This window comes from Aedes albopictus, chromosome 3, assembly GCF_035046485.1.
Source record: "Aedes albopictus strain Foshan chromosome 3, AalbF5, whole genome shotgun sequence".
Lineage (NCBI taxonomy): Eukaryota > Metazoa > Arthropoda > Insecta > Diptera > Culicidae > Aedes > Aedes albopictus.
This window is the reverse complement of record NC_085138.1, coordinates 259,547,492-259,574,820: the sequence shown is the minus strand read 5'-3', so window position 1 is coordinate 259,574,820 and position 27,329 is coordinate 259,547,492. Positions and strand designations below refer to the sequence as shown.

The window sequence follows — 27,329 nt, the reverse complement described above, 5'->3', positions numbered from 1 at the left end:
TCTTCCAAAACATGTTTAAAACGATTTTAGACGACGAAAAATGATATTTAGATCAAAATCAAAAATTTGGGTATTAGAGGGTTAACTTCTAAACTAACTTAGCCTAGCTTATTCTACACAACATAAAACAAATCGAATTTCCTGAAAGGATATCGAATGTTGCTTAAAAAGTAACGGTAACGGTAATACTGGATATTTTAAATAATCGTTTGAAACCACTACGGAAGCAAAAACTCAAAAGTAATCCATGGTTCAACCGGGCCATCGAAGTTGCTATTGTTGATAGAGATAGGGCCTGTCCATAAACTACGTAGACTCTTAGGGGGGGACGGGGGGGTCTAGCCAAAGTCTACGCTCCATACAAATTTCGAAAATTTTGTATGAACAAAAGTCTACGGAGGGGGAGGGGGGGTCTGAGATGGCCCAAAATGAGTCTACGTAGTTTATGGACAGCGCCATACTGCATATTCTAACTGGAAGCGTACTAGAAATTCTTCTGATGAATTGCACTTTAAAAGATTGAGAAATAGAGTAAACATATTAATACGTGATGCCAAGCGGCAGTATGATTCTAATAATTTTAATGTAAGATTGTCCAGTAGGCAATTATGGTCTAATGTAAAAAAGCTAGGTGTCTCTAAGACTAATTCTTTTGAAAATAATTATGAATTCTCTGGGGATGAAATTAATGATTTCTTCACTGCAAATTTTACAGTTGACAATACATCGACACCGTCAATGATACATGTTTCGGAAGGGTTTAGGTTTCGTTCGGTGAACGATACCGAAATAATTAGAGCTTTATATTCAATAAAATCAAATGCTGTAGGCCTAGATGGAATTCCGAGTATCTTCATCAAAATCATGTCACATTTTATACTACCATATATCAAACATTTGTTCAATACTATAATATCTAGTTCAAAATTTTCGAGAGGTTGGAAAGCAGTGAAAATTATCCCAATTAAAAAGAAACCTAGAGTTAACTCTATTAATAATCTACGGCCATTCAGTATATTATGTGCCCTTTCTAAAGTTTTAGAGAAGCTTTTAAAAACTCAAATTTCTACTTTTGTAACAGAAATGGATTTTCTACACCCAGTTCAATCGGGATTTAGGCAAGATCATGGGACCAATACAGCGTTAATGAAGGTTCACGATGATATAGCTAAAGTCGTTGACAAAAAAGGTGTTGCTATTTTGTTACTGATAGATTTTGCGAAGGCTTTTGATCGCGTATCCCATCGGAAACTGTTAATGAAGTTAGGTGAGGTATTTCAATTTTCATATGAAGCAACTAAACTGATTCGGTCCTATCTAACTGATTGATCGCAGGCTGTTTTGTGCAATGGTAATCTATCTCGTTTTGAACATATTTTATCCGGTGTTCCTCAAGGATCAGGTATCAGGTATCAGAAGGCCGGCTCCAGAGGCACGTTATCCTCCATTTGGGACATTTGTGCCATCGCCAAAATAACAGCCTATTTCATCATCTACCTGAGGGAAAAGGAAGGAAAAAGGATTTGGATGGGGATAGGGACAGGTAGGGAAATAGGAAAAATACCCTGGAAGAGGGTACTAACGCACAAGCGTACCACAATGGGTTCAAACAGCGCCCTGAAAAGGGCACTGTAATAACGCATAAAGCGAAAGAGAGCCTATAGCTCTTTACCACAGCGGGTTAAGAACAACAGAATATCCTGAAGATTCAGGTTTCTGAAGTCAGTTTCACTTAATAAGTGTTTACCGAATACTCGGAAACGCAGTTGCGCGAAAACTGGACAGTTACATATCAAATGATACGAAGTTCCATAATCGGATTCACAGCTATCACAGGCAAATGAATCAGCTTGCTGAATATTCGCCATGTGATAGCTGAGTCGGCAGTGGCCAGTCAATGCTTTGACCAGCATGCTGCAATTCTGCTTAGACAGATTAGTTAGATACTTCGCCACCCGTAGAGATGGCTCAGCACTATACAATTTGGTTTGACGACATGACTCCAAACTATTCCAATATTGTCTGTGTTGAGTGACAGCCCAGGTGTGAATCTGAAGCTTAATCCAACACTTCGATATCGGAATAGCTGGCTCAGGGCCAATGAAGTCATGTGATGCTCCAGAGCGAGCTAACTCATCAGCCAATTCATTTCCAGCGATGGAAGAATGACCAGGTACCCATAGAAGGTGAACAGCGTTTGCTGAATTCAGCTCCTCGATTTGAGTTCGACAAGCGATAACTATCTTCGACCTGGAGTTGGCCGAAGCAAGTGCTTTAATAGCAGCCTGGCTATCTGAACAGAAGTATATTACTTTGCCCATTACGTGCTGCTGAAGTGCTGATTGCACTCCGCACATAAGAGCAAAGATTTCGGCCTGAAAAACGGTACAGTGTCTACCAAGTGAATAAGACTGATACAGCCTTAGCTCACGAGAATAAACACCAGCACCTGCTCGACCTTCGAGAAGGGAGCCATCAGTGTAACATACGATGCCGTCTGAAATACTTCTTTCCAGATAACCAGATGTCCACTCTTCCCGGGAAGGGAATTTCGTGGAAAATGTCCTATATGGAAAATTACAAGCAATTGTAAGATCACTTGGAGCAAGGACAATTTTGTCCCAATTCACCAAAAGTGGAAACAACGAGGTGTGTGTTGAACTGCGGTTCACAGGAGTTTCCTCTAGTAGACCGAGTACCCGTAACCGGTAAGTGCAAGAAAGGGCTTCTTGTTTGAGATGAATGTGTAGTGGGGCAACGTCAAAGAGAACTTCTAGCGCTGCCGTAGGAGTTGAAGAGAACGCTCCAGACATCGCCATTAAGCACATCCTTTGGAGATGGCCTAATTTTGATTGGACCGTTCTCACTTCACCCTTTTGCCACCACACAAGACATCCATAAGCCAATATTGGCCGAACCACAGTTGTGTAAATCCATTTGATATACTTGGGTTTTAGACCCCAAGTTGTACCAAAAGTACGCCGGCATTGCCCGAAGGCCATACAAGCTTTCTTGATTCTGAACTCAATGTGAGGTGTCCAGGAAAGCTTGGAATCAAGAATGACTCCAACGTACTTTACCTGTTCAGTCACATCGATTTCAGAATCAAAGAGACGCAAAGGTCGAACGCCATTACGGTTTCGCCTTTCCGTGAAAAGAACAATAGATGTTTTACTCGGATTAACCGAAAGGCCATATTGGCGACACCAACCCTCAACTACCTGAAGGGCGTTTTGCATCAGGTCGAAAAGGGTGCTGATGCACATACCAACTAACAATGTTAGGTAGTCGTCGGCAAAACCATAAGTAGGAAAACCGCTATTATTGAGTTGCCTCAATAGCGTATCTGCTACGAGATTCCACAAAAGCGGTGATAAGACTCCCCCTTGGGGGCATCCACAAACACTCAATTTCCTAATCCCTGCTAGACGCAATGTCGAGAAGAGATATCGGTTTTTGAGCATTTGGTGAATCCAATTGGAAATCATTGGAGATATACCATGACTCCGTGCGGCTTCCAATATGGCATCGAAAGGCACGTTGTCAAAGGCACCCTCGATATCTAAGAAAACACCCAAACAAGATTGCTTTTGAGCGAATGCTTTCTCGATATCGTAAACAACCTTGTGTAAAAGAGTCACAGTGGACTTACCAGATTGGTAGGCATGTTGGTTCACATGAAGAGGCACGTTGGCCAGATGAACATCACGGATATGATGATCCACAATGCGTTCTAAGCATTTCAGAAGAAAAGAGGTCAAACTGATAGGTCTGAAGCTCTTTGCTTCTTCATACGACGCACGACCCACTTTCGGAATAAACTTTACAGTAATATCCCTCCAGGATTTGGGAATATACCCTGTAGCAAAACTGCAAACAAGTAGTTTTTTCAAAACATGTTTGAAATAATCAAATCCCTTCTGAAGCAAAATAGGATAAATCCCATCTGCCCCAGGAGATTTGAAAGGAGCAAAGCTATTAAGAGCCCACTCAATCGATTCTATAGTTACAATACTCCGAGCCGAAGCTAAAGAATCATAACTACAAGAAAAGACATCAGGATCATCCGAAGATGTAATATCCACACATCCAGGGAAGTGTGTGCTGAATAAGCATTCCAGAACTTCCTCATCAGAGGAAGTCAGATCGCCATTTGGCAGACGAAGTTCGTTCACCCGGAAATCCTTAGATTTCGCAAGGATTTTGTTTAACCGACTGACTTCACTCAAGCTGGAAACATTTGTACAAAGGTTTTTCCAGCCGGATCGTTCAGCAGACCGGAGAGCTTTCCTGTAGGCCTTGCGAGCCGACCTGAAAGCCTCCGAACCAGCCGAACGTCGTCTGTTCCAACTCTTTCTACATTGTTTCCTGAGTTTCGCCAGATCAGAGTTCCACCAAGGGATTCCTCTTGTGATCTTCACAGACCGTAGAGGGCATGCTTCTTCAAAAGCTTCCATGATGAAGGTCGTTGTAGTATCAACGGCATCATCTAAATCACTTGGAGTGTCAATGGATGGTGAATATCCATGAAATTTGGCTGCAACCAAATCAGTATAAAGATCCCAGTTTGTTGACCGAGGATTCCTGAAACGCAATGTTTGCGAAGTAACATTTAAATGTTCAAAAAAGATGTAGCGATGGTCAGATAAAGATTCTTCATCTGACACATGCCAATTGGTCAGCTCGTGACTAATTCTGCTAGAGCTAAGTGTTATATCTAACACTTCCTCTCTAGCAGATACCATGAAGGTTGGGCGGTTGCCTATGTTAAGTAATGCAAGATCTGTACTACTTAAGTACTCCATCAAACTGGAGCCTCTCAAGTTAATGTCTGAGCTGCCCCAGATGATATGGTGAGCATTAGCATCACTGCCAACAATTAGCGGAAGGCCTTTTGAAGTGCAGTATGCGATGACTTGTTTGAAAGCATCCGTAGGGGATGGTTCATCATGTGGTAAATACACAGAACAATAGACGTATTTCCTGTTGAGGTTTCCAACAGATACATCAATTGTGATAGCACATACATCTCTGGTGGTTAGTTCAGAGATGAGTGTAGCAACTATTGCGTTGTTGACAAGCACACAGGCTCGAGGCATGACACGCGAGTTTGCCATTTCATGTTTACTGAAAGTGGCAAACACCGGGTTCACAAGGTTTCCTAGATAGAAATTTCCCTTACGAAAGTAAGGTTCTTGTACCAAGGCCACTTGGGCTGTACCATTTTGCATAAGTCTGCAAAGATTGATCGTTGCTGTTCTTTTATGCTGAAGATTGATCTGAGCTATCCTAACCGTAGCCACTACCCAAACTAGGTAAGATTAAACTCTTCGCAACAGCAGCACAACAAAGAACAGCAACAATAAAACCAAATCGGTATCGATTGGAAAACGCCAAAGGCGAGGATACACAGAATACACTGTGTAAATCGCATAATGCGAAACCATATAGGTGAAAATTTAAACTAATTAACAACATCTTCATAATCCCGCTCTTATTTAGCCTCAAGTGAGACTAAAGAAGAGCAGCTGATTGTCTCGGAGAAACACAAGGTCCACTGCACCATTGCTCCGGTTAGCGCAGTAAGGGCTACATACTGTGGAGGGCGCCCTGGTACTCCACAGGCTCCGTTAGCGGTTAGGTTTTTATTAGACCCCCCTAGCCATTCATTCCTAGGCACGGTAAGCATAAAGCCGCATCACACCATGAATTAGGGGTCACCTGTTGGTGGATTCTTACCACCGGAACAGGCGGTCCGTAGTGTTATTCTTAGCCAATTGAGACAATCGCTACCGACACTACACAGCTATCTAGGCTGATCGAGAAAAGAAGTTAATATTGATGATCAACTTCATACGGACTCGAACAGCCGACAGTGTTGGGACCCTGGAAGTCTCTCAAATAAAGATAAATCAATCAATCAGTGTTGGGACCATTGTTATTTTCATTTTTTATTACCGATCTACCTACAACTTTGCGCTATTGCTCTGTTCATCTCTTTGCTGACGATGTTCAAATATATTTGTGCGAACTAGATCCCAATAATTTTGCTTCGTTAAGTGAACGAATCAATCACGACCTTCAAAGAATGTTTGATTGGTCTCAGCGAAACTTACTACCTATTAATTCAGCTAAAACTAAAGCAATGCTTATAAATAGAAATCGGAACCCTTTGACACTTCCTGATTTGATGTTGAATGGAGATAAAATTGAGTTTGTCAACCGTGTAGTAAATTTAGGAATAATTATGACATCTAATTTAAGTTGGGATGATCAGATTAATTCGCAATGCGGCAAAATCTATGGGTGTCTGAAAAAAATAAACTTAGCTACCAAACATTTTAATTCTTCCATAAAACTTCAACTTTTTAAATCCTTGCCTTTACCCCACTTCATTTACCGTGATTTTATTAATTTTAATGCCTCTGCTGATTCGTTAGATAAGATGAGACTTGCATTGAACTCATGCGTTAGATATGTTTATAATTTAAACCGATTTTCGAGAGTAAGTCATCTGCATAAGGAGCTTATTGGCTGCAGTTTCTCACAATTTTACAGGTTTAGGTCATGCGTAATAATTAGGGACGATGGAAATTCGCGGCAAAATTTCTTAAATTTCGCGAACGACTATTGTAAATTTCGCGGCAATTTCGCGGTCCCATATTTTTGACAGTTTTGTTGTAGAAAACTCTAAATTCGAATGTCCAATGAATAATTGACTTGGTTTTGTAAGACGTAATCATGAATTCGCCGTAAAAAAGTAACAAATGTAATAAGAAATATAAAACAAGCACATATTTATAATACAACAAGCTCGTAACTTTAACTCTTATGTAACTAAAATTGCCTGATAACTTTACACTGCCAAAAGTTATCAGACAATTTATGCTAAAATATTTGTAATTGATGGAAATTTGTAGGGTATTTTAAAAATTTTACCAATTGTCGCGGCATTTCGTGGATTTCCTCAAATTTCGCGGCCATAGCCCAATTTCGCGGATTTCGCGGCTTCCGCGAAATCGCGAATTTCCATTGTCCCTAGTAATAATATTCAAAATTTTACATTTGAAAAAGCCTGAATATTTGTTTTCCAAGATTTCTCCAATGCGATCTGAAAGAAATAGAAATCTTCTAATTCCACAGCATAGTTCTTCGTATTATAGTCAATCTCTGTTCGCAAGAGGCATTGTCTTTTGGAACCAATTGCCACTAAATATCAAAACATGTGTTTCAATAGTGAACTTTAAAAGGAGCCTGAAACAGTTCTTAACAGTATAATTCTAGTATATATTAGAGTATATGTAATTGTAGATTTTTGTATTGTATGAAGGCATAATTGTCAATCGATTTCTGTAGCGATTTAAAAGGCTGCAAGCCTTATGTTACATGAATTTACCAAATAAATAAATAAATAAATAAAAAAATAAATAATAATAGTAGCGGTAACAGTAGGGAATTACTCTTGCTGCACCATGGGTGCCAAAAATAAGAGAAATTAAACGCCAAACTTGGCGTCAGATAACCAAACCTAACAAAACCTAAGAATAAATAATTGCGTCTTCAATGAAACTCTGGACTGGTGAACCTTTTTTTTTTAATATGCGTATTTATGAAAACTTTGTTTTTTTTTCATCTTTTGTAGCAAAATAACTCCTAGGCTAGTTTATTTTGGGATCTAAAGTTCCGAATCGAAAAACCTGAAGGTTGAACATACACCGTTTTTACCGGGTATTTTCTTCTAAACTGCCGTGAATCGCATATCAGTCCCATCTTTGCTGGATTTCCTATGCAAATGGGACACGTATGCGATTCACGACAGTAAACTTCTTTGAAGATTTTGGATTATTGGCTTTCTCAAGAAGTTACGCTATTCACAGAGCAGGCAAATCATAATGGACCCCCAATCGGACTGGAAAAAGGAACAACCGACAGCCACACATCAACATCCTCGTGCTCATCATTCTACCCTGATAGGGTAGAAAGTGAAAGTAGCGCAACGGCAAACAGTTCGATATAGGGTATGTGTTCCATCAGTAATCTCACGCTCCCATATTCATCCTATTCGAAAACTAGCAATTACGGTACCGATTGATTCCGTTCTTTTTGTTTTCATGCGTGCTCACTCCTAACAAAAAATACAAAAATAAGAAACAAAACAAACAGCGCTTAAATCCTTTGTTTTTGGTAGGATGAAAATGGGAGCCACATGCTTAATAAGGGAACCAGTACCCTAGTAGAATTAGAATATAATATATTAAGGCACTGTACAAAGTGTAAGTACAGCTTTCAATTGGAATCGCTCACGCAGTGCCAAAAGAGCTGAAAATTAGGTTAAGCGATTTAAGAATAAAAAATAAACAGATAAATAAAACTGGTTACAATTACTTTTTTTATATTTCATATTTTACAGTTCCTGAGTAACAGCTGATTAGAAATAAAAAGTTTATCCTGGGGCTTTGAAGGTTAATTAAGAACATCATTTGAGTTAATTTCTCTTATCGATGATCGTTTAATTTATAGCAAATCTATATATATAAAAATGAGTTTGATGTATCTTTGAGGCAACAAAACTCACGAACGGGTGAACCGATCAGCATGACTCTTACACGGTTCGATTCGTATTCATGGTGGCTGTGTTTATATGTATAAAAAGTTATGAAAATAAACTAGAAAAGTAAGAAAATTGCTAAAATACTGATTTTCGTGAGCTGGGAAGGAAATCAACACGATCGAAATAAAACCAATCTAGAGTGCTGCAATCATCTTAACAATTGTCAAACTACAACAACTTGGCAAGACGAAGTTTGCCGGGACAGCTAGTCTAAAATAAATCCGCGATGAATATTACTCTTAGTGTATTTTTTTCTAAAAGTTCTTCAATTATCCTCAAACATCTTCGAAGACATCAATTAAATTCAGCAAACCGTTTTCGGTTTACAACTTTTTGAAGAAGATTATAAGGTTTTTTTTTCATACGCCCTTTTCAAAAGTTTGGTGAAGAATATTGCAAAATAAATACCTAACATGAAAAACATTCACAGATAGAAGTTTGTGTGCCATCAGTAATCTCATGCTCCCGATTTCATCCTATTCGAAAACAAGCGATTAAGGCACCGATTGACTCCGTTCTTTTTGTTTTCATGCGTGCTCACTTCTAACAAAAAAATACAAAAATAAGAAACAAAACAAACGGCGCTTCAATCTTTTGTTTTTCGTAGGATGAAAATGGGCGCCACATGGAACCAATAACCTACATGAGCAAAATTTCATTTGAATTGAAAAAGGTTGCGTCTACGCGATTCGTGTGTTCATCTGGAAATGCTCAATGATAAACACCCAATATTTCAATACATTGCATTGCATTCCGTTAATCTCAAAGATTAAGTAGTTTTAACGAGTTTCATATTTTTTGGTCTATATTTCTAGCATTATCAATTTATTTATTTATCAAATCAAGACTAGTTCAAGACTAGTTCACAGCGGTATGTCAAAAACATACATTTTGTTTCCTATTACTAATTAATATATACTTGAGTTCTAGTCGTTCAATACAAGAAATCATAAATAAAAACATCATTTCGTAAAAGCACTTTTCCTCGAGAATGGCTTGACAGATCTTCGTGTAATGTTCTTGCAGAACGGGGTTGACCCTCTCAGATTTATAAATTTCTAATCGGAAGCAATCAGAAAAGAAATTTAGAGCTGGGCAGAAAAAAACAGTTGATTTTTGTTGGACCGTGTAGCAGTAACAGACGTTTCAGTTTCAGATTTTCCAAATTTATGTTTCAGGTAGGTAGAAGACACTCTGAAAAACATACATATAAGCCGGCAGTCAAAAGTAACAGAAGATACGGAAACCTAGATTTTACTAGTTTCGGAACATAGGGGCGCCAGTGAGTTGAAGGTCAAGTTCAATCTGGTTTAGTCGGATCGACCTACTTTGGTGCCGAACCTCTTAGTCCGCTGTGTCTACCTGTGAAGCAATTAGTAGTGGGAGACCGTTCAAGTCCGTTCCATAGCAGGTAAGAATTAATTTAGCAAGAAGTCTCCAACCATTTGTAAGACACTGAATTAAGCATTATAATTGCAATTGCAATATTTATCAAAATGTAATATGGACTGTTCATCGAAATAAAACAAATAACATGATTATAATGAAATTCAATAAATATTTATTCTATCTTAACTTTTTACACATTCAACATTTATCCAAGCAGACCCTTGAATCCCAACAAACCGGACAATTTCGAAGGCTTTTCTTTCACCTCCTCCTGCACGACCGGCACTCGGATGGGGATTTTCACTGCATTGGTTTCCGGTTCGTACACATCCTTGGTGACGATTTCCTCCACAGGAACCTCCTTGATGACCCTCACCACCTTAACGTGTGGAACTTCCTTGATGATGGGCACTTCCTTGATCAGCTCAACCTCCTTGATGACCTCAACGGGAACTTCCACTCGCTTGTGGACTTCCTTCTCCACGGGTACCTCACGGATCACTTCCACATCGCGGTATACTTTGATCTCGTTCACAACCGGAACCTCCTTGATGACGGGAACTTCGTGCACATCCTGCACGGTGTGCTCGACGGGGACCTTCTTCACGACTGGAACCTTGACTTCCTTTACGTGCTGAATTTTCTTTTCCACTTCTCGGACATCGGGCGACGGCAACGGAATCGGCACTGGCACTTGCACCGGTACAAAGTTGGCCTCACAGGCTACGAAGAAAACACATATCAGTGCAAACTGATCGGAAAAGAATATTAGTCTTGGAATTTTTAGGGACGAAATTGATCGGAGTGCTATAGGTACTTACAAGTCGCATTTTGCTTTACTGGAGTCTCGGTCAACTGGGGTCAAATGATACGTTCGGAATAATACCTGAAACGCCGGGCGAATAGCTTTTATAGCAATAAACATAAAAACCGTCACTGAAACAGGTTGACCCCCGCGTGAAGATGGGTCAGCTGAGCGTGTTGGGTTGACTGGTTTTTCGCACGAACATCTGCGGTTCGGAACATTCGAAGAATGTCTTTGTTCCAATTTCATAACCGCATATGCTACGCGTGGTTACTCAATGTGCGGCGGGGGTAGGTCATTAGGGGCATATCTGAGATGTCGATTAGGCGCATATTGTGCGATTTGCAAAAATTGCGTCATTTTACGCAATGCAAAACAAATTCTTGACACATTCTTTCGGAATGATAAACATCTGCCGGTATTTGCTTTGAAGAAATCTAGGACGGTTAGACATAGATTTACATACGGCCGCTTTCTATAGTCGCATCTTCATATATTTTGCATTTCGTGTAATAGAATCGAATTGTTCAGTAATGTATGACCGCTAGCAATTTTTAACTGTATGGTTAACAACATTGGTTCAAAACATTTGCCATATGTTTTTAAAGTCAATTTTTTTTTTCGATTGTTTTTTCAATTATTTTTTCTTTTGTTTTTGTCTTTCAACGAGTATTAAAGATGATATTTTGACACAATTTAATTGATTTCAATAAATTTCGTTTAACAAAAAAGGTGTTTAACTCGAAGGAAACCCCGCGCTGCGGCTTTAATGTTAAAAGTACAAGAAGTACTGAAAAAAATCAAGCCCATAGTAAAAGGCATACAAGAAAACTGTATATTGGGGGGATTAGGGGCATAATGGACACCCTAAGCAAGTTGTTTGGAGCCTCAAATGGTACCTAGAAAACGTTGATGTGATTCAATCTGATTAAATTATTTTTTTTTTTGATACAACGTTGACCCACCCTAATGCTCACGCGTACAACAATATTTGAGTTTTAATACAAAAAAACGTCATAGAGTGGAGAAGGGGGTTCAAAAATTTTGGATTTTAGCGTTACGTGATAAATGGACATTGCCTTATAGGCCTAATTCTCCATAATACCACAACCCCGTAGTTCAATTCTTACCCCAATGGGGCTGAAACAATTAAAAAAATAGGAAAAATAGATAAAAATTTATATGTCCATATTGGATTGTCCTATTTACCTTTCAATGATTTCTAATTGGATTTACCAAATGCTCAAAAACCAACATCTCTTCTCGGCATTACGTCAAGCAGCGATTAGGAAATTGAGTGTTTGTGGATGCCCCCATGCGAGAGTCTTGCCATCACTTTTGAAGAATCTCGTAGCAGAAACGCAATTGAAATAACTCAATGTGGTTTTCCTACTTATGATCCCAAGCAACACACATGGTTACAAAACAGTGACGGCAGCGTATGTAAGAGTTGCGCAGAAGTCACTGTGACTAACTGCGCAACCCTTACATACGCTGCAGTCACTGTTTTGTAACCATGTGTGTTGCTTGGGATTTTGTCCATCACAAACCTCAACAGGCTGCTTCATTTGTATATCTTAGCTGAGAATCCGTCTGTGGAACTTTGAATCATTTGATATGTAACTACCAAGTTTTTACACAACTGCGTTTCCGAGTACTCGGTAAACACTTAAATAAGTGAAACTGACCTAAGAAGCCTGAATCTTCAGGATGTTCTGTTGTTCTGAGCCCGTTGTGGCAAGTAGCTATCGGCTTACTTTACGGTTTATGCGTTTTTTTACAATGCCTTTTTCAAGGCGCTGTTTGAACCCGTTGTGGTAAGCTTCTGCGATTATGTCGACCCTATTCCCTTACCTTCCCTTTCCCTATCCCATCCCTTATTCCTCCCTTCCCTCTCCCTCAGGTAAATGATGAATAGACTCGTATTCATGGCGATGGCACAAATTTCCCAAATGGAGGAGAACGTGCCTCTGGAGCCGACCTACTGATACCTGATACCTACAGCTATAAACAGCACCTACGTTTCAAGGAGGTTTTCAAGGGATTTCAGGAGCCTTTTAAGGACAAACATCTTGAAATCCCGCTTCAACAGTGCATCAGAACTTCAGACGCACAAATCTCAAGAAGCAAGCTTCAAACAACAGTGCATTTTATTATTCTGTTCTTTCTCACTTGTAATAAGCTTTAAATAAGAAGATCAGATGCGTTGGTTTTGTTTACGAAGAGCTTTGTGCGCTCGAGATCGTGAGCAGATGCCAAAGTCGACCATTGTGGCGGCCATTTTGGGATTCTAACATGTCTGTCCTTAAGGCGAAATTGGAAGCATTTCCTCCCTTTTTGGTTTTTGATTTTTATTAAATAACGAAGCAATATTTTCAAAATCGGTTTTCGTGCACATGTACAGTATGGATCAAGGTATCTTCTGATTTTTTTTTTGTAGTGGAAAATGTTTTTCGTTTTTGCAGAAACCATTTTTGAACAAAATTTCACGAAAAAATGGTTTCTGCAAAAATGGAAAACATTTTCCACCTCAAAAAAATTCAGAAGATACCTTGATCCATGCTCTACATGTGCACAAAAACCGATTTTAAAAATATTGCTTTGTTATATAATACAAAATCAAAAACCGAAAAAATGAGAAAATGCTTCCAGTTTCGCCTTAAGTGCAGGTTCGTTGACGCTTCAATGGGATTATTGAGATCTCAGGGGCGTTTCAGTTATATTTCAGGGACGTTTCAAGGGGCTTTAAGGGCGATTCAGAGGGGGTCTCAATACCTTTTAAAGGGCGTTAAAAGTGATTTCAGAGGCGTTTCAAAACATTTCAGAGAGTTTTAGGGGGTATGAAAGGCATTGCTAGAGGTTTAACGAGCGATTGGTAGCATTTCAGGGGTGTTTCAAGGGGTTTTCAGGTGCGCCTCAGGATGTTTATGGAGCTTTTCAAAGGCGTTCCAACGGGTTTCAGGGGCGTTTCAATGGGATTACGGAGATTTCAGAGGTGTTTCGAAGCATTTCAGGCAAGGGTCATATCAGAAACATTCTTAGTCCTCCTAGTGCAATAAAGTAATTTTGACCCGTACACTACTTTAGCAAGCTGTTCCCAACGTGATGCATTTGGAAGGTTAAATCAGAGGGTTTTCAGGGACGTTCCAAATGGATTATATGGGTTTCAAGAGAATTTTAATATTAAGATTATGGACGTTTCAGGGGTTTGAAGGGGTTTAGTGAAGGCGTCTCCAAAAATCTTCTGAAACTTCCTGACATACTTTCAAAATCTCCCTAAAACTCCCACAGACCCCATGTAACACACCTAAGAATTCCTCTCGAAACGCCCGGAAGCGCTTGCGTCCGTCATGCCTCTGATACCCACCAAAAATGTGTCTTTTAACTAATTTCTAGAAAAACGACTTTAAAGTTTGCAACTCTATAAGTTTTGAGATTTTCATCAAATGTTCTTGAATTTTGCAGTAAATCTTAATAACTATTCATCAAAGCATCGCTCTGTATTGATTGCAAAAAAACGTAAAATAAATCTTGAAACCGAGAAATTGCTTATACTTTGATTGTACTTAGTCCACTCTGACTGACCGGTTTTGGGAAAATCTACAATCAACTACAGTTGATACTCAAGTCTTTACATATTTCATGATAAAATAATGCACAAGTAGGACAACAGTTAATAGGAGTGGTGTATAATGTGAGCAGGAAGTTTGAAATTTGATATTTCTGTTATTACACTGTTGATTACCATTTTCAATTTTTATGTTCAGTCAGAGTGGACCAAGTACAATAATTCAATATCACATGAACGGTAGTCAATTAATGAGCTATTTAAGAATTCTTAACTTGAACATTTAATAGCTAAAAACTTTTGAGCGTATTTTAATAGTTCGGTACGTTTTTGAAATATTGTAGTGACACAGTTCATAAAAATTTATTCAGAGGACTGGCGTTTTTCAAAAAATCGTTCAGACAAAGTGAACCAAGTACACAATTCTTAAATAACCGGTAAAATCAATTTCATTATGGAACGGATATTGGTACATTTCAATATGACACCCAACAGCTACTAAACGAACATATTTTGATTTGGAAAGGTTTACGAAAACTAAGGTACCGTCCCTACACAGTTATGGATCACACACAGTTACGGATCACTTTGATGTTTAAAGTCGAATATCTTGCTCAAAACATATATTTCGGCATTAAATTCATTTTTGTAGCATGATCCTATTTGTTTTCGGAGATAAAAAGTCATTTACAAGAGTTCAATCTAAAAATAAAATGTATTTTAATGCAACGATAGTGTTGTCCTCTCACATCTGCCAGTAAACAGCCGAATTCCATAAGAAGCTACTCCTGCAGCGGTAAGCTCTAAAAGTGTCGAAATCAATCAATTTTGATATAAAAATCGCTCGTACACGTTGGATAAGATATGTATGTATCTAATAAAAGAAGTTTTGTTTCATTCTGGGATTCAAATACTAAAATAATGTGACTTTCAACAGTGATCCATAATGTGACCCAAAAACTGATCGTTTGACGCTATTATGGATCACTTATATAGATTGTTGTTCCACTCCACGCTCTTGATACAATATTCTTATCTTAAAGTATCAAAAGTATCATTGAAAAACATGTAACCTTGAAAACCAGGTGTCTTGAAACACAGAGTTGTAATAATAACACTTAAAATGGAGAGCATCACTGAACCCTAGTGGCGCACCTCTATCGAAGTAAATGGATTCGGGACTTTTTATTGTTTTCTCTTTATTTCTGTTGTAAAATCGGGTACTCCATCAGTAAAATAATGAATACACTGCGTAGTTTAGCCTTACAAACGTACATTTATTATTAGAGTTGGAATTTTGAGTAATTTTGCACTGATCCATAATATGGCAAAAATTGATCCATAATATGTGGGACTCTGTGAAGCTGATCCATAATAGGGCATTTTGTATACAGTAAAATTTTCCTTTTTTACGTGGAAATGACTTGCGATTATACTTCAAATGGATCGGTAATGAAAAATTCGAATCAAAACAAAGCCAACGGTGCTTTCAAAGTCGTAGTTTTTGTTTTCTTTTATTTTTAATTGAATTTTGAAGGTCAAAAATACCACTAAGTGATCCATGACTGTGTACCCACGGTAATTTCAACTATTTTTCTTAGAGACACATGGTCCACTCTGTCTGCACGCAAAATGCCACAATACGCTTCAGCACGATGATCTGTAAAATGGGATATTGACCATAATAAAATGGATTTTCACGTGCTTTCTTGATCAATAATCATCAGAAAATGCGTTAGGAAGTCATTAGATTTGGAAACGTATTATATTTGGATGATAAACTATTTCGATTATTGGATTTTAACCAACACATATGTTGTCAAATCTCTTAACATCAAGCATTTGGTCCACTCTGACTGCACACTATTACCAATTTTCGCAGTTCAATCAAAAGAAAATTGTGTTATAACTCTCGTTAATTGGTCCTCTCTGACTTAACGCCGACCACTTAGACAAAATATGTTATGTGTAACATAAAGTTAATGTGTAGCAAATAGAAAAGGGTTTTCATGGGGGCCCGTAAAATATGGAGGTCCGCGGCCATGGTACAACCACACTCCCCCCTTCCTACACGCGGCCCTGCGTGCGGTGCAGAATTTATTAATAGAACATCTAAGTTGAATGTTATACAATAATTGTTGTTGATTAACATCTGATTAGCGATTGAAAACACAGAATATCACAAATATGATCCATACGAGATTTCTCCACGAGGTACAATTATTTTCAAAGGACTATTTCTTGCAATCATCATTCGACTGCAACCGTTAAACAGTCCTAATTGCATAAGAGAATTAACATTTTTACAAATCTTGCTTTTAAATAGAACTAACTGATTTATAACTGATTTGTAGAATGACTACGATAATTTTAGTCTTCATTTTTTTCACATTATCATGTATGTTTGTGCTGAAACAATATTTAACATGTATTTTCTGGATTTGAGAGAAAACTTATTGCGGTAAGTATTGTTTGCTTCTCTGTTGGAGCATAGTTTCAAACTGAACATCCTCTCAATGGTTATGATTGCATGATGTACGTTAGAACAATATATCAATGAATTGTTTTCTGGTTTTATCCAGAATATTTCCGCTAGCATCAAATTTATGAATTAACACAGACAAACAAAGCAAATTGACCAACAGTTGTGCAAGACGAAGACCTTCAAAAGAAAAGCAATGAATCAGCTTCTTACGGCATATGCAAACTCCACCGGCTGCAAATTCAAGAAGGTCTGCCGAAAGCATACGCGTATTTCCCATCAAACAAGTTCCGTCCCATACGAAGCGCCTCTATATAAGCACATATAATTTCATTACAGTAGTTATTGCGTACATTAGTTTACAACGATAGGGAGCAAAGTTCCTCACCATGAAGCTTGTAAGAATTTTTATTTTGGAACATTTTGTTCTACCCGCAATACCAACCATTCTAATTTATTACGTCATTTTAGCAAATTATTCTATTCTGTGCATTTGTGGGCGCCACACTTGCCTTCGAGAAAGAAGAAAAGAAATTGAAAAGCGTCCCCCTCCACATTCCGATGCCGTCGCTTGAACACATACCGGTGCCTTTCGTGAAACTTAACTTGGTCAAGGGTGGAGAGGTGATCAAGCACGTCCCTCAGGAAGTGATCGAAGAAGTTCCGGTGGAACATCACGTCAACGTTAACAAACCAGTGGAAGTGATCAAGCCCGTTCCGGTGACGAAGGAAGTGATCGTCGAGCGGCCGGTTGAAGTGATCAAAGAGATCCCGATCGAGAAAGTGATCATCGACAAGGTTGAAGTGCCATACGAGGTGGTCAAACACGTGGAGAAGGTGAAACACATCCCGATCGAGAAGCACGTGGAGGTGATCAAGCAGGTGGAAGTGATTAAGCCCGTTCCGTACAAGAAGTACGTGTTCAACAAGGTGCCGTCGACGATCAACTACCAAATTCCGGAGTACGTTAAAGTTCCGTACTCGATCTCAACGCAACCGGAGGGAAGCATCGCCGCGATTTATGAGGAAAGTGAAGGCAAGAAGGACAAGAAAGGATGGGGCCTTCCCAGTCCGATTGGTTTTGTGAGAGGTTTGATTAGCAGTAAGTGAAAAATAATCGAGTGAACTAGAATGATTATTAATAAAAATTATTTATTTGTATAATTCTGAGCGTCGTGTTTTTTTGTGAGGTACAAAAAGGTTTATAACCTGTATCGGTGTGAGTCAGAGCAAGTGAACCAAAAATATAGCCGTTCAGCAAATACTTGACGGATTTAAAATGTTTTCCAGTATGTTCGTATACATGTCTAGTTTGTAAAAGTGCATTGAAAACGTCGGCATGTTCCCTATGGTCGGAGTTATTTCGATGGGTCACTGGGTCAGATTATTATATGGCTCACAATAAAACACGCTTATTTTCATTAAAACATACACATTTACCATCGAACATTGTGTGGCCACTGGCACCGGACATAATATCCGGAGGAACCTGCTACATACTATTGGAGCTCAAATCCATAATTCATTTTTTTGCAATTTCAGACACATAACATTTTTATTGGAATTTTCGTGTGTTCTACAAAGTTGTTCATTGTGATGAAATGCACCTCCTTCTGCTTTTTCTTCGTACTCAAACAACGCTCCAAGTGGAACAAAGCCTGCGTCCCAATTTGATCCTTGGAGAAATCCCTGGATGAATCACGGGAAGATTTTAAGGGGAAATCCTGGAGTAATTTTAGGACTAATCCTGAAATTCAAAACAAAAATCCAACGAAAACTCCTGCTGTAATTTACCCAATAATTCCTACCAAAACCTTACTTGATTTTTTTTAGAAATTTTTACTGGGTTTATTTCAGGAATGCCAGCATTCCCAGCACTGGGATTCATTCAGTGGTGATATCCACCACTCCAGAAATACTTGAAGGTCTCCTAAAAACGATTACAGAAGAAATCCCAGCTGAAATTGTTTGAGATATGCTAGAAAGAATTCCTGAAGAAATCTTAGTAAGAGAAGAACCCTTAGAGAAATCACAAGAGCGATTTCTATAGGAATCCTTGGAGGAATAACAGGAAGAATTTCTATGGTACATCTTGGAGAAACCTCTGGAACAATTTCAGCAAGAATTTCATGAGAAATCCCATCGGGCATTTGTGGAGCAATTCCAAGAGGATTTCTCCAAAGATTTTCCCTAGGAACGCCCACTGGGATTTCTTCTGTGATTTCCACAGAAATGTTTCAAAATATACCTCCACAAATTTATCTTGGATGTTCCCCAAGTATGCCTGCTAGGCTGCCTCCATGTGGTTCTTCCAGAGATTTTTCCAACGATTCCTCAAGGATTTTTTTCTTAATTGGATTAATCCAGCAATCCCTTCTGACACTTCTCTCCTGAAATTAACCCAGAGATTTTACTCCAGGAATTTTCTTTCACTTTGAGAATTTCTGTTGAAATTGCTCCTGGAATGCTGCTGGGATTTCTCCGGAAATTTGTGGTGGAAATCCTCCAAGAAGTCATGCTGTGATTCCTCAAGTAATTTCTGATGGAAATGTTCCAGGAATTTTTGGCGGACTCCTAAGAGCAATAACTGCAGTAACACCATCTAGAAATGCTTGAGAAATTCCAACAAGAATGGTTGTAGAAATCCTGGTAAGAGTTCCTGAAGGAATGCTTCTTGGAGGTATTCCTAGAGGAATCCTTGCAGGAAGCCCTTAAGGACTCATCGGAGCAATTTCTGGAGGAATCCTTGGGGAAAATCCATGAAGGAATACCAGGAAAAAATCCAGCTAAATATTACTCTTGAAATGCCTCTAGATATGCCTAATGGGGTTCCTTCGAAAATTCATCTCACGATTCCTCCAGGATTTCTTCCCAGGATTCCCCCAGGGTTTCCTCCTGGGAATCCTCTTGAAGTTCTTCCAGAAATTCGTACTAGTTTCTCTGAAGGAATGCCAACTGTCAGGAGGAATCCGTGGAAAAATCCTTTGAGGAGTCTCTAGAAGGAAGTCTGGAGGTATCCCAGCAGGCATTCCTGAGGAATCGTTGAAAGTATTTCTTCTGCAACCCCAGCAGGAATTTCTAGAGAATCCCATCAGGCATTCCTGGAGGCATTACTAGAAAAATCTTTGGAAAAAACCCCCTAGGATTGCTGAACAAATGCCTGATGAGATTCCTTTAAAAAATCTAGTTGGAATTGCTTCAGAGGTTTCTCTTGGGATTTGTAGCATTGGGCAAATTTGGCTGAGACATCGATTTTTGTGAATCGATTCGAATCGGATCAACAGAATCGATCCACCGATTTAATCGAATGCTTTGAATCGATGTTTTCACATCGATTCGATATTATAACATATTACAAAACTATAAAATGATAAATTTGCTGCATGCAGTTCAAGTTCATGGTATGTTTTATTTGTCTAAATAAATTTAATATCAAAATTTGAGATTGCACGAACATTTCGCGACTCTGATTCAAAAATGGATTTAACGTTGGGACAGCGCATTCTAAAAAAAATGTAATTTAATATTTTTGAATCAAAAGAAAATCTTGAGGTCCTGATATTCCCCAGAACTCTGAGAAGTATTCCCATATAGTACTGAGATAAATTCCCGCAGAATCTTTAAAGAGATTCCTCCAGAGTTCTGAAAGGAGTTCCTCTAAAATTATGAGAGAGATTTCTTCAGAATGCTAAAAATGATAACACCAGAATCCTGAGCGACATTATCTAGAAAAGAAAGCACACAGCTAATCGCGTTCGGTAATTTTTGTCGAAAGTTTTCTCCCAGAACTCCCTTAAAATCATGGGTAGAATCCTTTATAGAAAGCTGAGAATAATTCTGCCAGAATCCCGAAAGGTTCCACGAGTGATTTTCTCAGAATCCTGAGAGTTATTCCAGATTTTTGAAAGAAATATATCTAGAATCTTAAGGATTGTTTTTCGAAAATCCAATAAGAATTCTTCCTGGAAGGGATTCCGAAAACTTCTGGAACTCCGAGAAAATATTCTACTCAGTGGCTGAGTTGGTCTTACTCAGAAATCGAAAAATCCTTTGTTATCTTTCTCAGTTTCGGTCAAAAGTGGGACAACCCATTGGCAATCCTGAAAGGGATTTCTGGGAGCAACTGCCACAGAATACAGAAAACAGAATTCTACTGGGATTCTCGTAGAATGCTGAGAAGAATTTCTTCCGAACCCTAAGAGGAATCACAAAATCTATGCGAGGGATTCTCGAAAATCCAAATTTCTTTAGAGAATTCTGCCCAGAATCTCGTGAGAAATTATTCAATAATTACTCATTCTGAATGAAAGTGCCCTAGAATCTTAAAAATTATAGCCCCAGAAAGACGAATTTTCAGAGAAACTTGGGAAGAGTATCCGCCGGATATTTAGTGATATCCCTCCAGAATCTAAAAAGGATCTAACGCAGAATCCTAAGCAGGATACCACTAGAATATTGTGTTGATATTCCTCAGAATCCTAAGAAATACTTCCCCAGAATTCTGAGAGGAATTTCGCCACAATGCAGAATGCTTAGTATGATTCCCCAAGAAGTCTGAGAGGGGATCCTGAAAATGCGGAGAAAGATTTCTTCAGAATTCTGAGTGGGATCCTAAGTGAGGGTCTTCCAGAACCCATACCCAAGCAACACACATGTTATATAATAGTTACGACAGCGCAAGTTTTGGTTGTATAGAAGTTTATTTTACGTCATTTCAACACAATGTTAGAATTACGTCAAATAAACTTATATACAACCAAAACTTGCGCTGTCGTAACTCTATTATAACATGTGTGTTGCTTGGGTAGAGGAATCCAAACAAATCACTCAGAAATTCCTTAGAATCCTGAAAGGGATTCCATCCTTCGTAAGGAAACCTGATAGGAAATACCCCTAAATCCAGAAATGAATTCCCTTAGAATCCAAAGATTCCTTAGAATTCTGATAGGTATTCCTTCAGAATTTTAAAAAGGACTCTTCGATAACTGTGAGGATTCCTCTTAAATTCTGTGATTCCTTCAAAATGCTGAAAATCATCACCCCAGCATCCTGAGAGACCTTATACAAGAAAAGAGAGAAAGATACTTCTAATAGGAATTCTCCTTGACTCCTCTGTTGAGGATTTCCCTAGAATCCTGGGAGATATTACTCCAGTTTTCTGAGATGGATTCTCTCAAAATATTTTATAGGAACTCTTTTAGAATCCTGAGGGATTTGCTTAGATTCCCGTGATGGGATCTCCCTGAATCCTGTGACGGATTGCATCAGAATCCTGAAAGAAGTTTTTCCTCGGTATTCTCCCAGAACTTAGATAAATATCCACAGAACTCCCTGACGGATTCTTTCATTCTATCTTATGCGAGGTATGCACAGTTAGAAAAAAATCACCGACTTCGGTAATGCTTTACCGAAATCTCAACCGTTAAGTTTGTTTTACAGGAAAAAATCGGAAAAGGTAGCAACTTTTACCGAAGTTCCTTATAGTTTGACAGATAAACGATGACATTTTACCGAAATTCGTTAATTTTTAACAGAATTCTGCTAAAATTCCATTACCGAACGCTCAGCGGTTGAAATTTCGATAAAAAAATACCGAACACGATTAGCTGTGTGCACTTCAAACGGAATTGCTCAAGTAATTTTCGTTCGGTGCATTATTTTTCCGTGACCGGAATGGTCAAGAAATTTAACTCAGCAAGTTCCATTTGATTCGACGTTTCGTTTGAGCTCCGTACTAGGATCCGGAATAAAGCGACGCTTTATTATTTCTTGAGCGATTCCTTGCCTGAATTTTCCACGCATCGAGATAGGCCAAGAAACTTCTTGCGATCTGCAGTATTGAAAGACATCCAATTAGAATCCTGAAAGAATTTGCCCCAGAACTCTGAGAGGGATCCCCCACATTATTAAGAGAAATGTTGGAGTAAATCGGTATCGCAGTGTACTGACTACCTCCTTGGAAACCGAAGGTTTCCTTAGCAACCTAAGTTTTCTTAAATAAACAACGGAGCTAGTTTTTTCATTCCTGTTCAAGCTCTCCATCAAGCTACTTATAAATAAATTCGTTCCTCTGTTAAACTTTGCGTTTTACGTTTTACTGACCATCAAGAGATTATGGGCGATTCACGCAAGAATTCGGTCCACGGGATCCCGCTGTTCTCGGGCACCGGTTTCGACAACTGGCGTTTTCGAGTGGAGAAATATTTGAAGTCTGTGAAGCTGTTGGATGTCGTCAAGAACGATCCTCCGACGGAAGCGGACGAGTTCACGAAGTTCCAGGAAGATGACGGTAAGGTGGCGTACCTGCTGGTCTCATTCATTGATGACGATCTGCTGGATCTGGTGCGGGACAAGGAGACGTCCAAGGAAATTTGGATAAGCCTGGAAACTGTATATGCCAAGAAGTCCGTCTCATCGCAGACGTTCGTCAAGAAGCAACTTGCGAAGCTGCGTATGGTGGAAGGTTTAAACTTTGCGTTTCACATTTTACTGACCATCAAGAAGAAATTTATATAGAATCCTGAGAGGGATTCTAAAAAAAAATGTTCCGAATCCAGAGATGGACTGATCTAGAATTCTGAGAAGAATACGTTAGAACCCAGCTAACACAAAGTCTTATATAATGTTGAATAGGATGCTAAAGTGGAGGCCATATACGTACATGCTTCCATTTAACCACGTGTAAAGTGTACGTATATCGCCTCCAGTTTTGCATCCTATCCAACATCATATACGATCGTGTGATGACTGGGAACCCTGAAAGAGACGGAGACTCTCTAGACCATAAGGAGGATTCCTTTAGAAACATGAGAAAGATTCACTTAGACTTCTGAAAGGGATTGCCCAATACCTGCGATATACATGTATGCCTTGATTTAGTGGACCCTAGATTATATAGACCCTCGATTGTATGTACATTTTACCCCGATTTTATGTACATTTTTCAATGGTTAAATTCTACAGTGCATTCTGATAAAAAAAAGTAATTTTATATTTTTGAATCGAAAGAAAAATCGATTCGGTCGATTTCATGGGGCTCCAACATCGATTCAAAAAATCGACTAATCGGAACAAAAACATCGATGTTGCGACCATCGATTCAAAATTGCCCAACGGTAATTTATATACCTATCCTGACTGTAATTTTTCTAAAAATTCCTGTAGATATTTCTCCAATTCCTAAATGAATCGCAAGTGGATTTTGAACAAGAATTACTGGGAAAAAAAATTGAAGTAAACCTTGTAGAAATCCCTAAAAGAATAACAGCAGGAACTTTTGTAGGAATCTAAGCTGTAATCACTCGCGTAGGCAGTTTTTTTTGTCTTACTAAACAAACTGGGGAAAGAGAAAGATGGAAGAGTTTTTTTGAGTGTTTCTTTTTTTAACATTTTTTGACGGATTTTTTCAAGTGAGCAACTATTGTCAACCTATTTTTTTGCCTATCTCGTACATCAAAGCGTACTCCAAAAACGAATAAAAGGCTCGGAGGGTAAAGTCACATATACCAATAAACTCAGTTCGACGAATTGAGGTGATGTCTGTATGTGCGTATGTATGTCTGTGCGCAAAAATGTTCACTCACTTTTAAGGCTTCAATTGGCGGATTTTATGGATTTTAGCACGAATTAAACCGGAATTTTACCGTATTGTTTGGTATTAAAAATGGTCCGGATCGGTCAAGGCGTTCCAGAGTTATGGCCATTATAGTGATCCAAACCAGCACCGCTGGTACTGGCCACATATAAAACTAAACCAAACTCCATCATGCGACGCATTAAATTTTTGTAACCTTTAACATCGGTGACGAATTTTGTTCGGAAATCATCAATGGAGACCAGAAAATCCACGATGTCAACACAAAATTCAAGATGGTGACTTAATATCCAAGATGACGGCTCACAATTAATAAAGGCGGCTGTTTTCAGGAGTGTTAGGCTCTAAAACCATGCAATGTGAGTATACGTGGTATGAAGAGATGTCTGGAGTCCGAATATGATGAACGGATTATCCAAGATGGCGACCCAAAATCCAAGATGGAGGCCCTCTTTTCAAGATGGCGGCTGATTAAGTAGTTTTAGGCTCTAAAACCATGCTGGGTATATTGAGTATGTGGAAATTGTTCGGAGTCCAAAAATAATGACCATAATATTCAAGATGGCGGCCCACAATTGAAGATGGCGGTTGTTTTAATGAGCTTTAGGCTCTAAAACCATATAATATGGGTATATTATGCATGGGGAAAATATTCAAGACGTCTCGGAATATCCAATGAAGAATAGTAAAGATGGTGGCATTAAATTCAAAATGGCGTATGTTTTTTGGAATTTTGGCTCTAGAATCATGCAATATATTCACTGCATTCGCGCGACTTTTATTTAAGATGAACATATTTATTACCGCAATTTTGTAAAATCTTTGATTTCAAATTAAGCAATATGGATAGGGCATGTGAAACTTATCCGGAGTTCAAAAATGGTGTAAAAGTAAATTTCAGCAGCCCTTAAGTTAAATTGGCAGCCTTTTTCACAAAAATAATTGAAACGTTTTTTTGCTGGAACTATGTCTAATAAGTAGGGGTAGGCGGGGCAATATGGACACCCTAAGGTTTTTGCCAACTTTACCTGGCAAGATGTCAAAAAAGTTTAGTTTTTTGATACATGTATCCTTTTAAAGACTATTTAGCATCTATTGTATAAGAATGTTCACGAAGAAAAATGATTTATCCACTTCAAAAAATGTTTTAAAAAATGTTAGTTTTTTATTACCGTCTTCAAGCATACGGGGCAGAATGGACACCCCCATGGGGCAATATGGACACCATGAGACTTTTACGAATTTCGTACATTATTTACACCTATAAAGTCATTTCATTACAAAACCACTATTATGGATGAATAATACGCCGAAGTAGTTCATTTTTGTTCAGTTAATTTAAATTCAGGCTGTTTTGGATAAAGCTTCGTTTTTGTCGGCAGGTACAGCTGTGCCTAGAACAACTATTTTCCACTTCTGTCGTTTTTTGACCAATTTGTTTCACCCTATGTCTACTATAGTGAACATTTAACCGAAAATATACTGAAATCGAAGAATTTAGTTGGTTTGTGATTTAGGTTATATTTTTCCCTTGCCGCTTCTTTCAAAAAGGTGAGTGTCCATTTTGCCCCGGCAGCAGAAGATATTTTCAAACTTGATTTTTGATATAATAAAGAAGAAAATATAAACATGTTAAGCATGTAGATACAGCAAAACTACTTGCATGTGTTCTAGAAATACCAGGTTATAATCGACCTGCAATAAATTAATCACTAATTCTTATTTTAGATGGTGTGAAAATTATAATTTCTATGCACAAAAAACGGAGGACGCAACTTTTTCGTGTAAAATCAAGTATAATTTAAATTTCGAATGTTTCTTTCCTGAAACTACGTTTTAGACAAATGGACTATATTCTCCATTCATTAAAAGTTCAAAAATGTTCGCATATTTCAAAATATTGAGGGTGTCCATTCTGCCCCGGGTGTCCATAATGCCCCGCCTACCCCTAATGTTGGTGAGTGTTGTGGTTCAAATGTTTGAATATGAATTTTTACACAGAATGTTAATCACAAAAAAAAATACTTACCGATTGCCATTGCCGTCTCCTGTGCATCGCCGGTCACCATTTTGACCAGCACTCCACTGGCACGCAGCATTTCTATCGATTCGCGCACCAACGGCCTCGGAGGATCGGTTATGCCGACCAGTCCCAAGTACACCAAATCCTGAAACGAGGATCCCCTCGCGATGGCCAGCACCCGGAGACCTTTCCGGCCGATTTCGTACGCTTCCTGCAGAAACTCAGCCTCGTTCTGTTTACTCAGCGTTATCGGCTGACCACCGTACCAGAACTTGGTACACTGTGGCAGCACCATTTCGATGGCACCCTTGACGAAGAAGATTTCCTCCTTGTTGTTGGCATATTTTGGTACCGCTTTCACAGCCATCATTTTCTGTTCCGAACTAAACGGATACTCCTGTATACGCAAGTAGTTGTCCGCGGCGGAATATTGTCCATTTTTCATGGCCGCTGCCAGTAGAGCACCCTCAGTCGGTTGCCCCAGAAGGGTATCGTTCTGAATAATGGCGTTATTGCAGACGACTCCAGCCTCCAGCAGCTGGTTGATGCTCCGTTTGGCATTGTCCATGCTGTTGCAGTCGCGGACGTGTATTTCGCCATTATCATTGTACCCGGCCCCAGTTACATCGGCCATGTAGCCATCCGAAGTGATGATCACGGTGACCGTCATTTCGTTCTTGGTGATGGTACCCGTTTTGTCCGAGCAGATAACCGTCACACAGCCCAACGTTTCGACCGTGGGCAGCTTCTTGACGATGCAGTTGCGTTTGGCCATTCGCATGACGCCTAGAGCCAATGTCACCGTAACTACGATGGGCAAACCTGGAAATGACAATTGTCAGTTATTGTTCCTGTAT

The 27,329-nt window shown here is 38.9% G+C and overlaps 4 protein-coding genes across 9 annotated transcripts in view; 1 reads left to right on the top strand and 3 right to left on the bottom strand.

The window, feature by feature from the left end:
* LOC109424482 (FGFR1 oncogene partner 2 homolog) overlaps positions 1-27,329 on the bottom strand; it is a 434,776-nt gene that overhangs the window by 125,937 nt on the left and 281,510 nt on the right. The window lies entirely within an intron of this gene.
* Positions 1-27,329, bottom strand: part of LOC109424486 (calcium-transporting ATPase type 2C member 1) — a 248,513-nt gene that overhangs the window by 10,826 nt on the left and 210,358 nt on the right. For all 6 annotated transcript variants that reach the window (XM_062860433.1, XM_062860434.1, XM_062860429.1 and 3 more), the window contains exon 6: positions 26,479-27,294. In XM_062860433.1, the coding sequence (XP_062716417.1) occupies positions 26,479-27,294 (816 nt within the window). The remainder of the gene's footprint in view (positions 1-26,478; positions 27,295-27,329) is intronic.
* Positions 10,150-12,188, bottom strand: LOC109424488 (mantle protein-like). Its single transcript, XM_062857107.1, has 2 exons — positions 10,822-12,188; positions 10,150-10,751 (listed from the first exon to the last, which is right to left on the bottom strand). Exons 1-2 carry the CDS (start codon positions 10,828-10,830, stop codon positions 10,206-10,208), a joined length of 555 nt encoding a protein of 184 aa, XP_062713091.1. The 5' UTR covers positions 10,831-12,188; the 3' UTR covers positions 10,150-10,205.
* LOC109424487 (uncharacterized) lies at positions 14,186-21,524 on the top strand. The gene is made up of 2 exons (XM_019699641.3): positions 14,186-17,253; positions 17,327-21,524. Exons 1-2 carry the CDS (start codon positions 17,245-17,247, stop codon positions 17,963-17,965), a joined length of 648 nt encoding a protein of 215 aa, XP_019555186.1. The 5' UTR covers positions 14,186-17,244; the 3' UTR covers positions 17,966-21,524.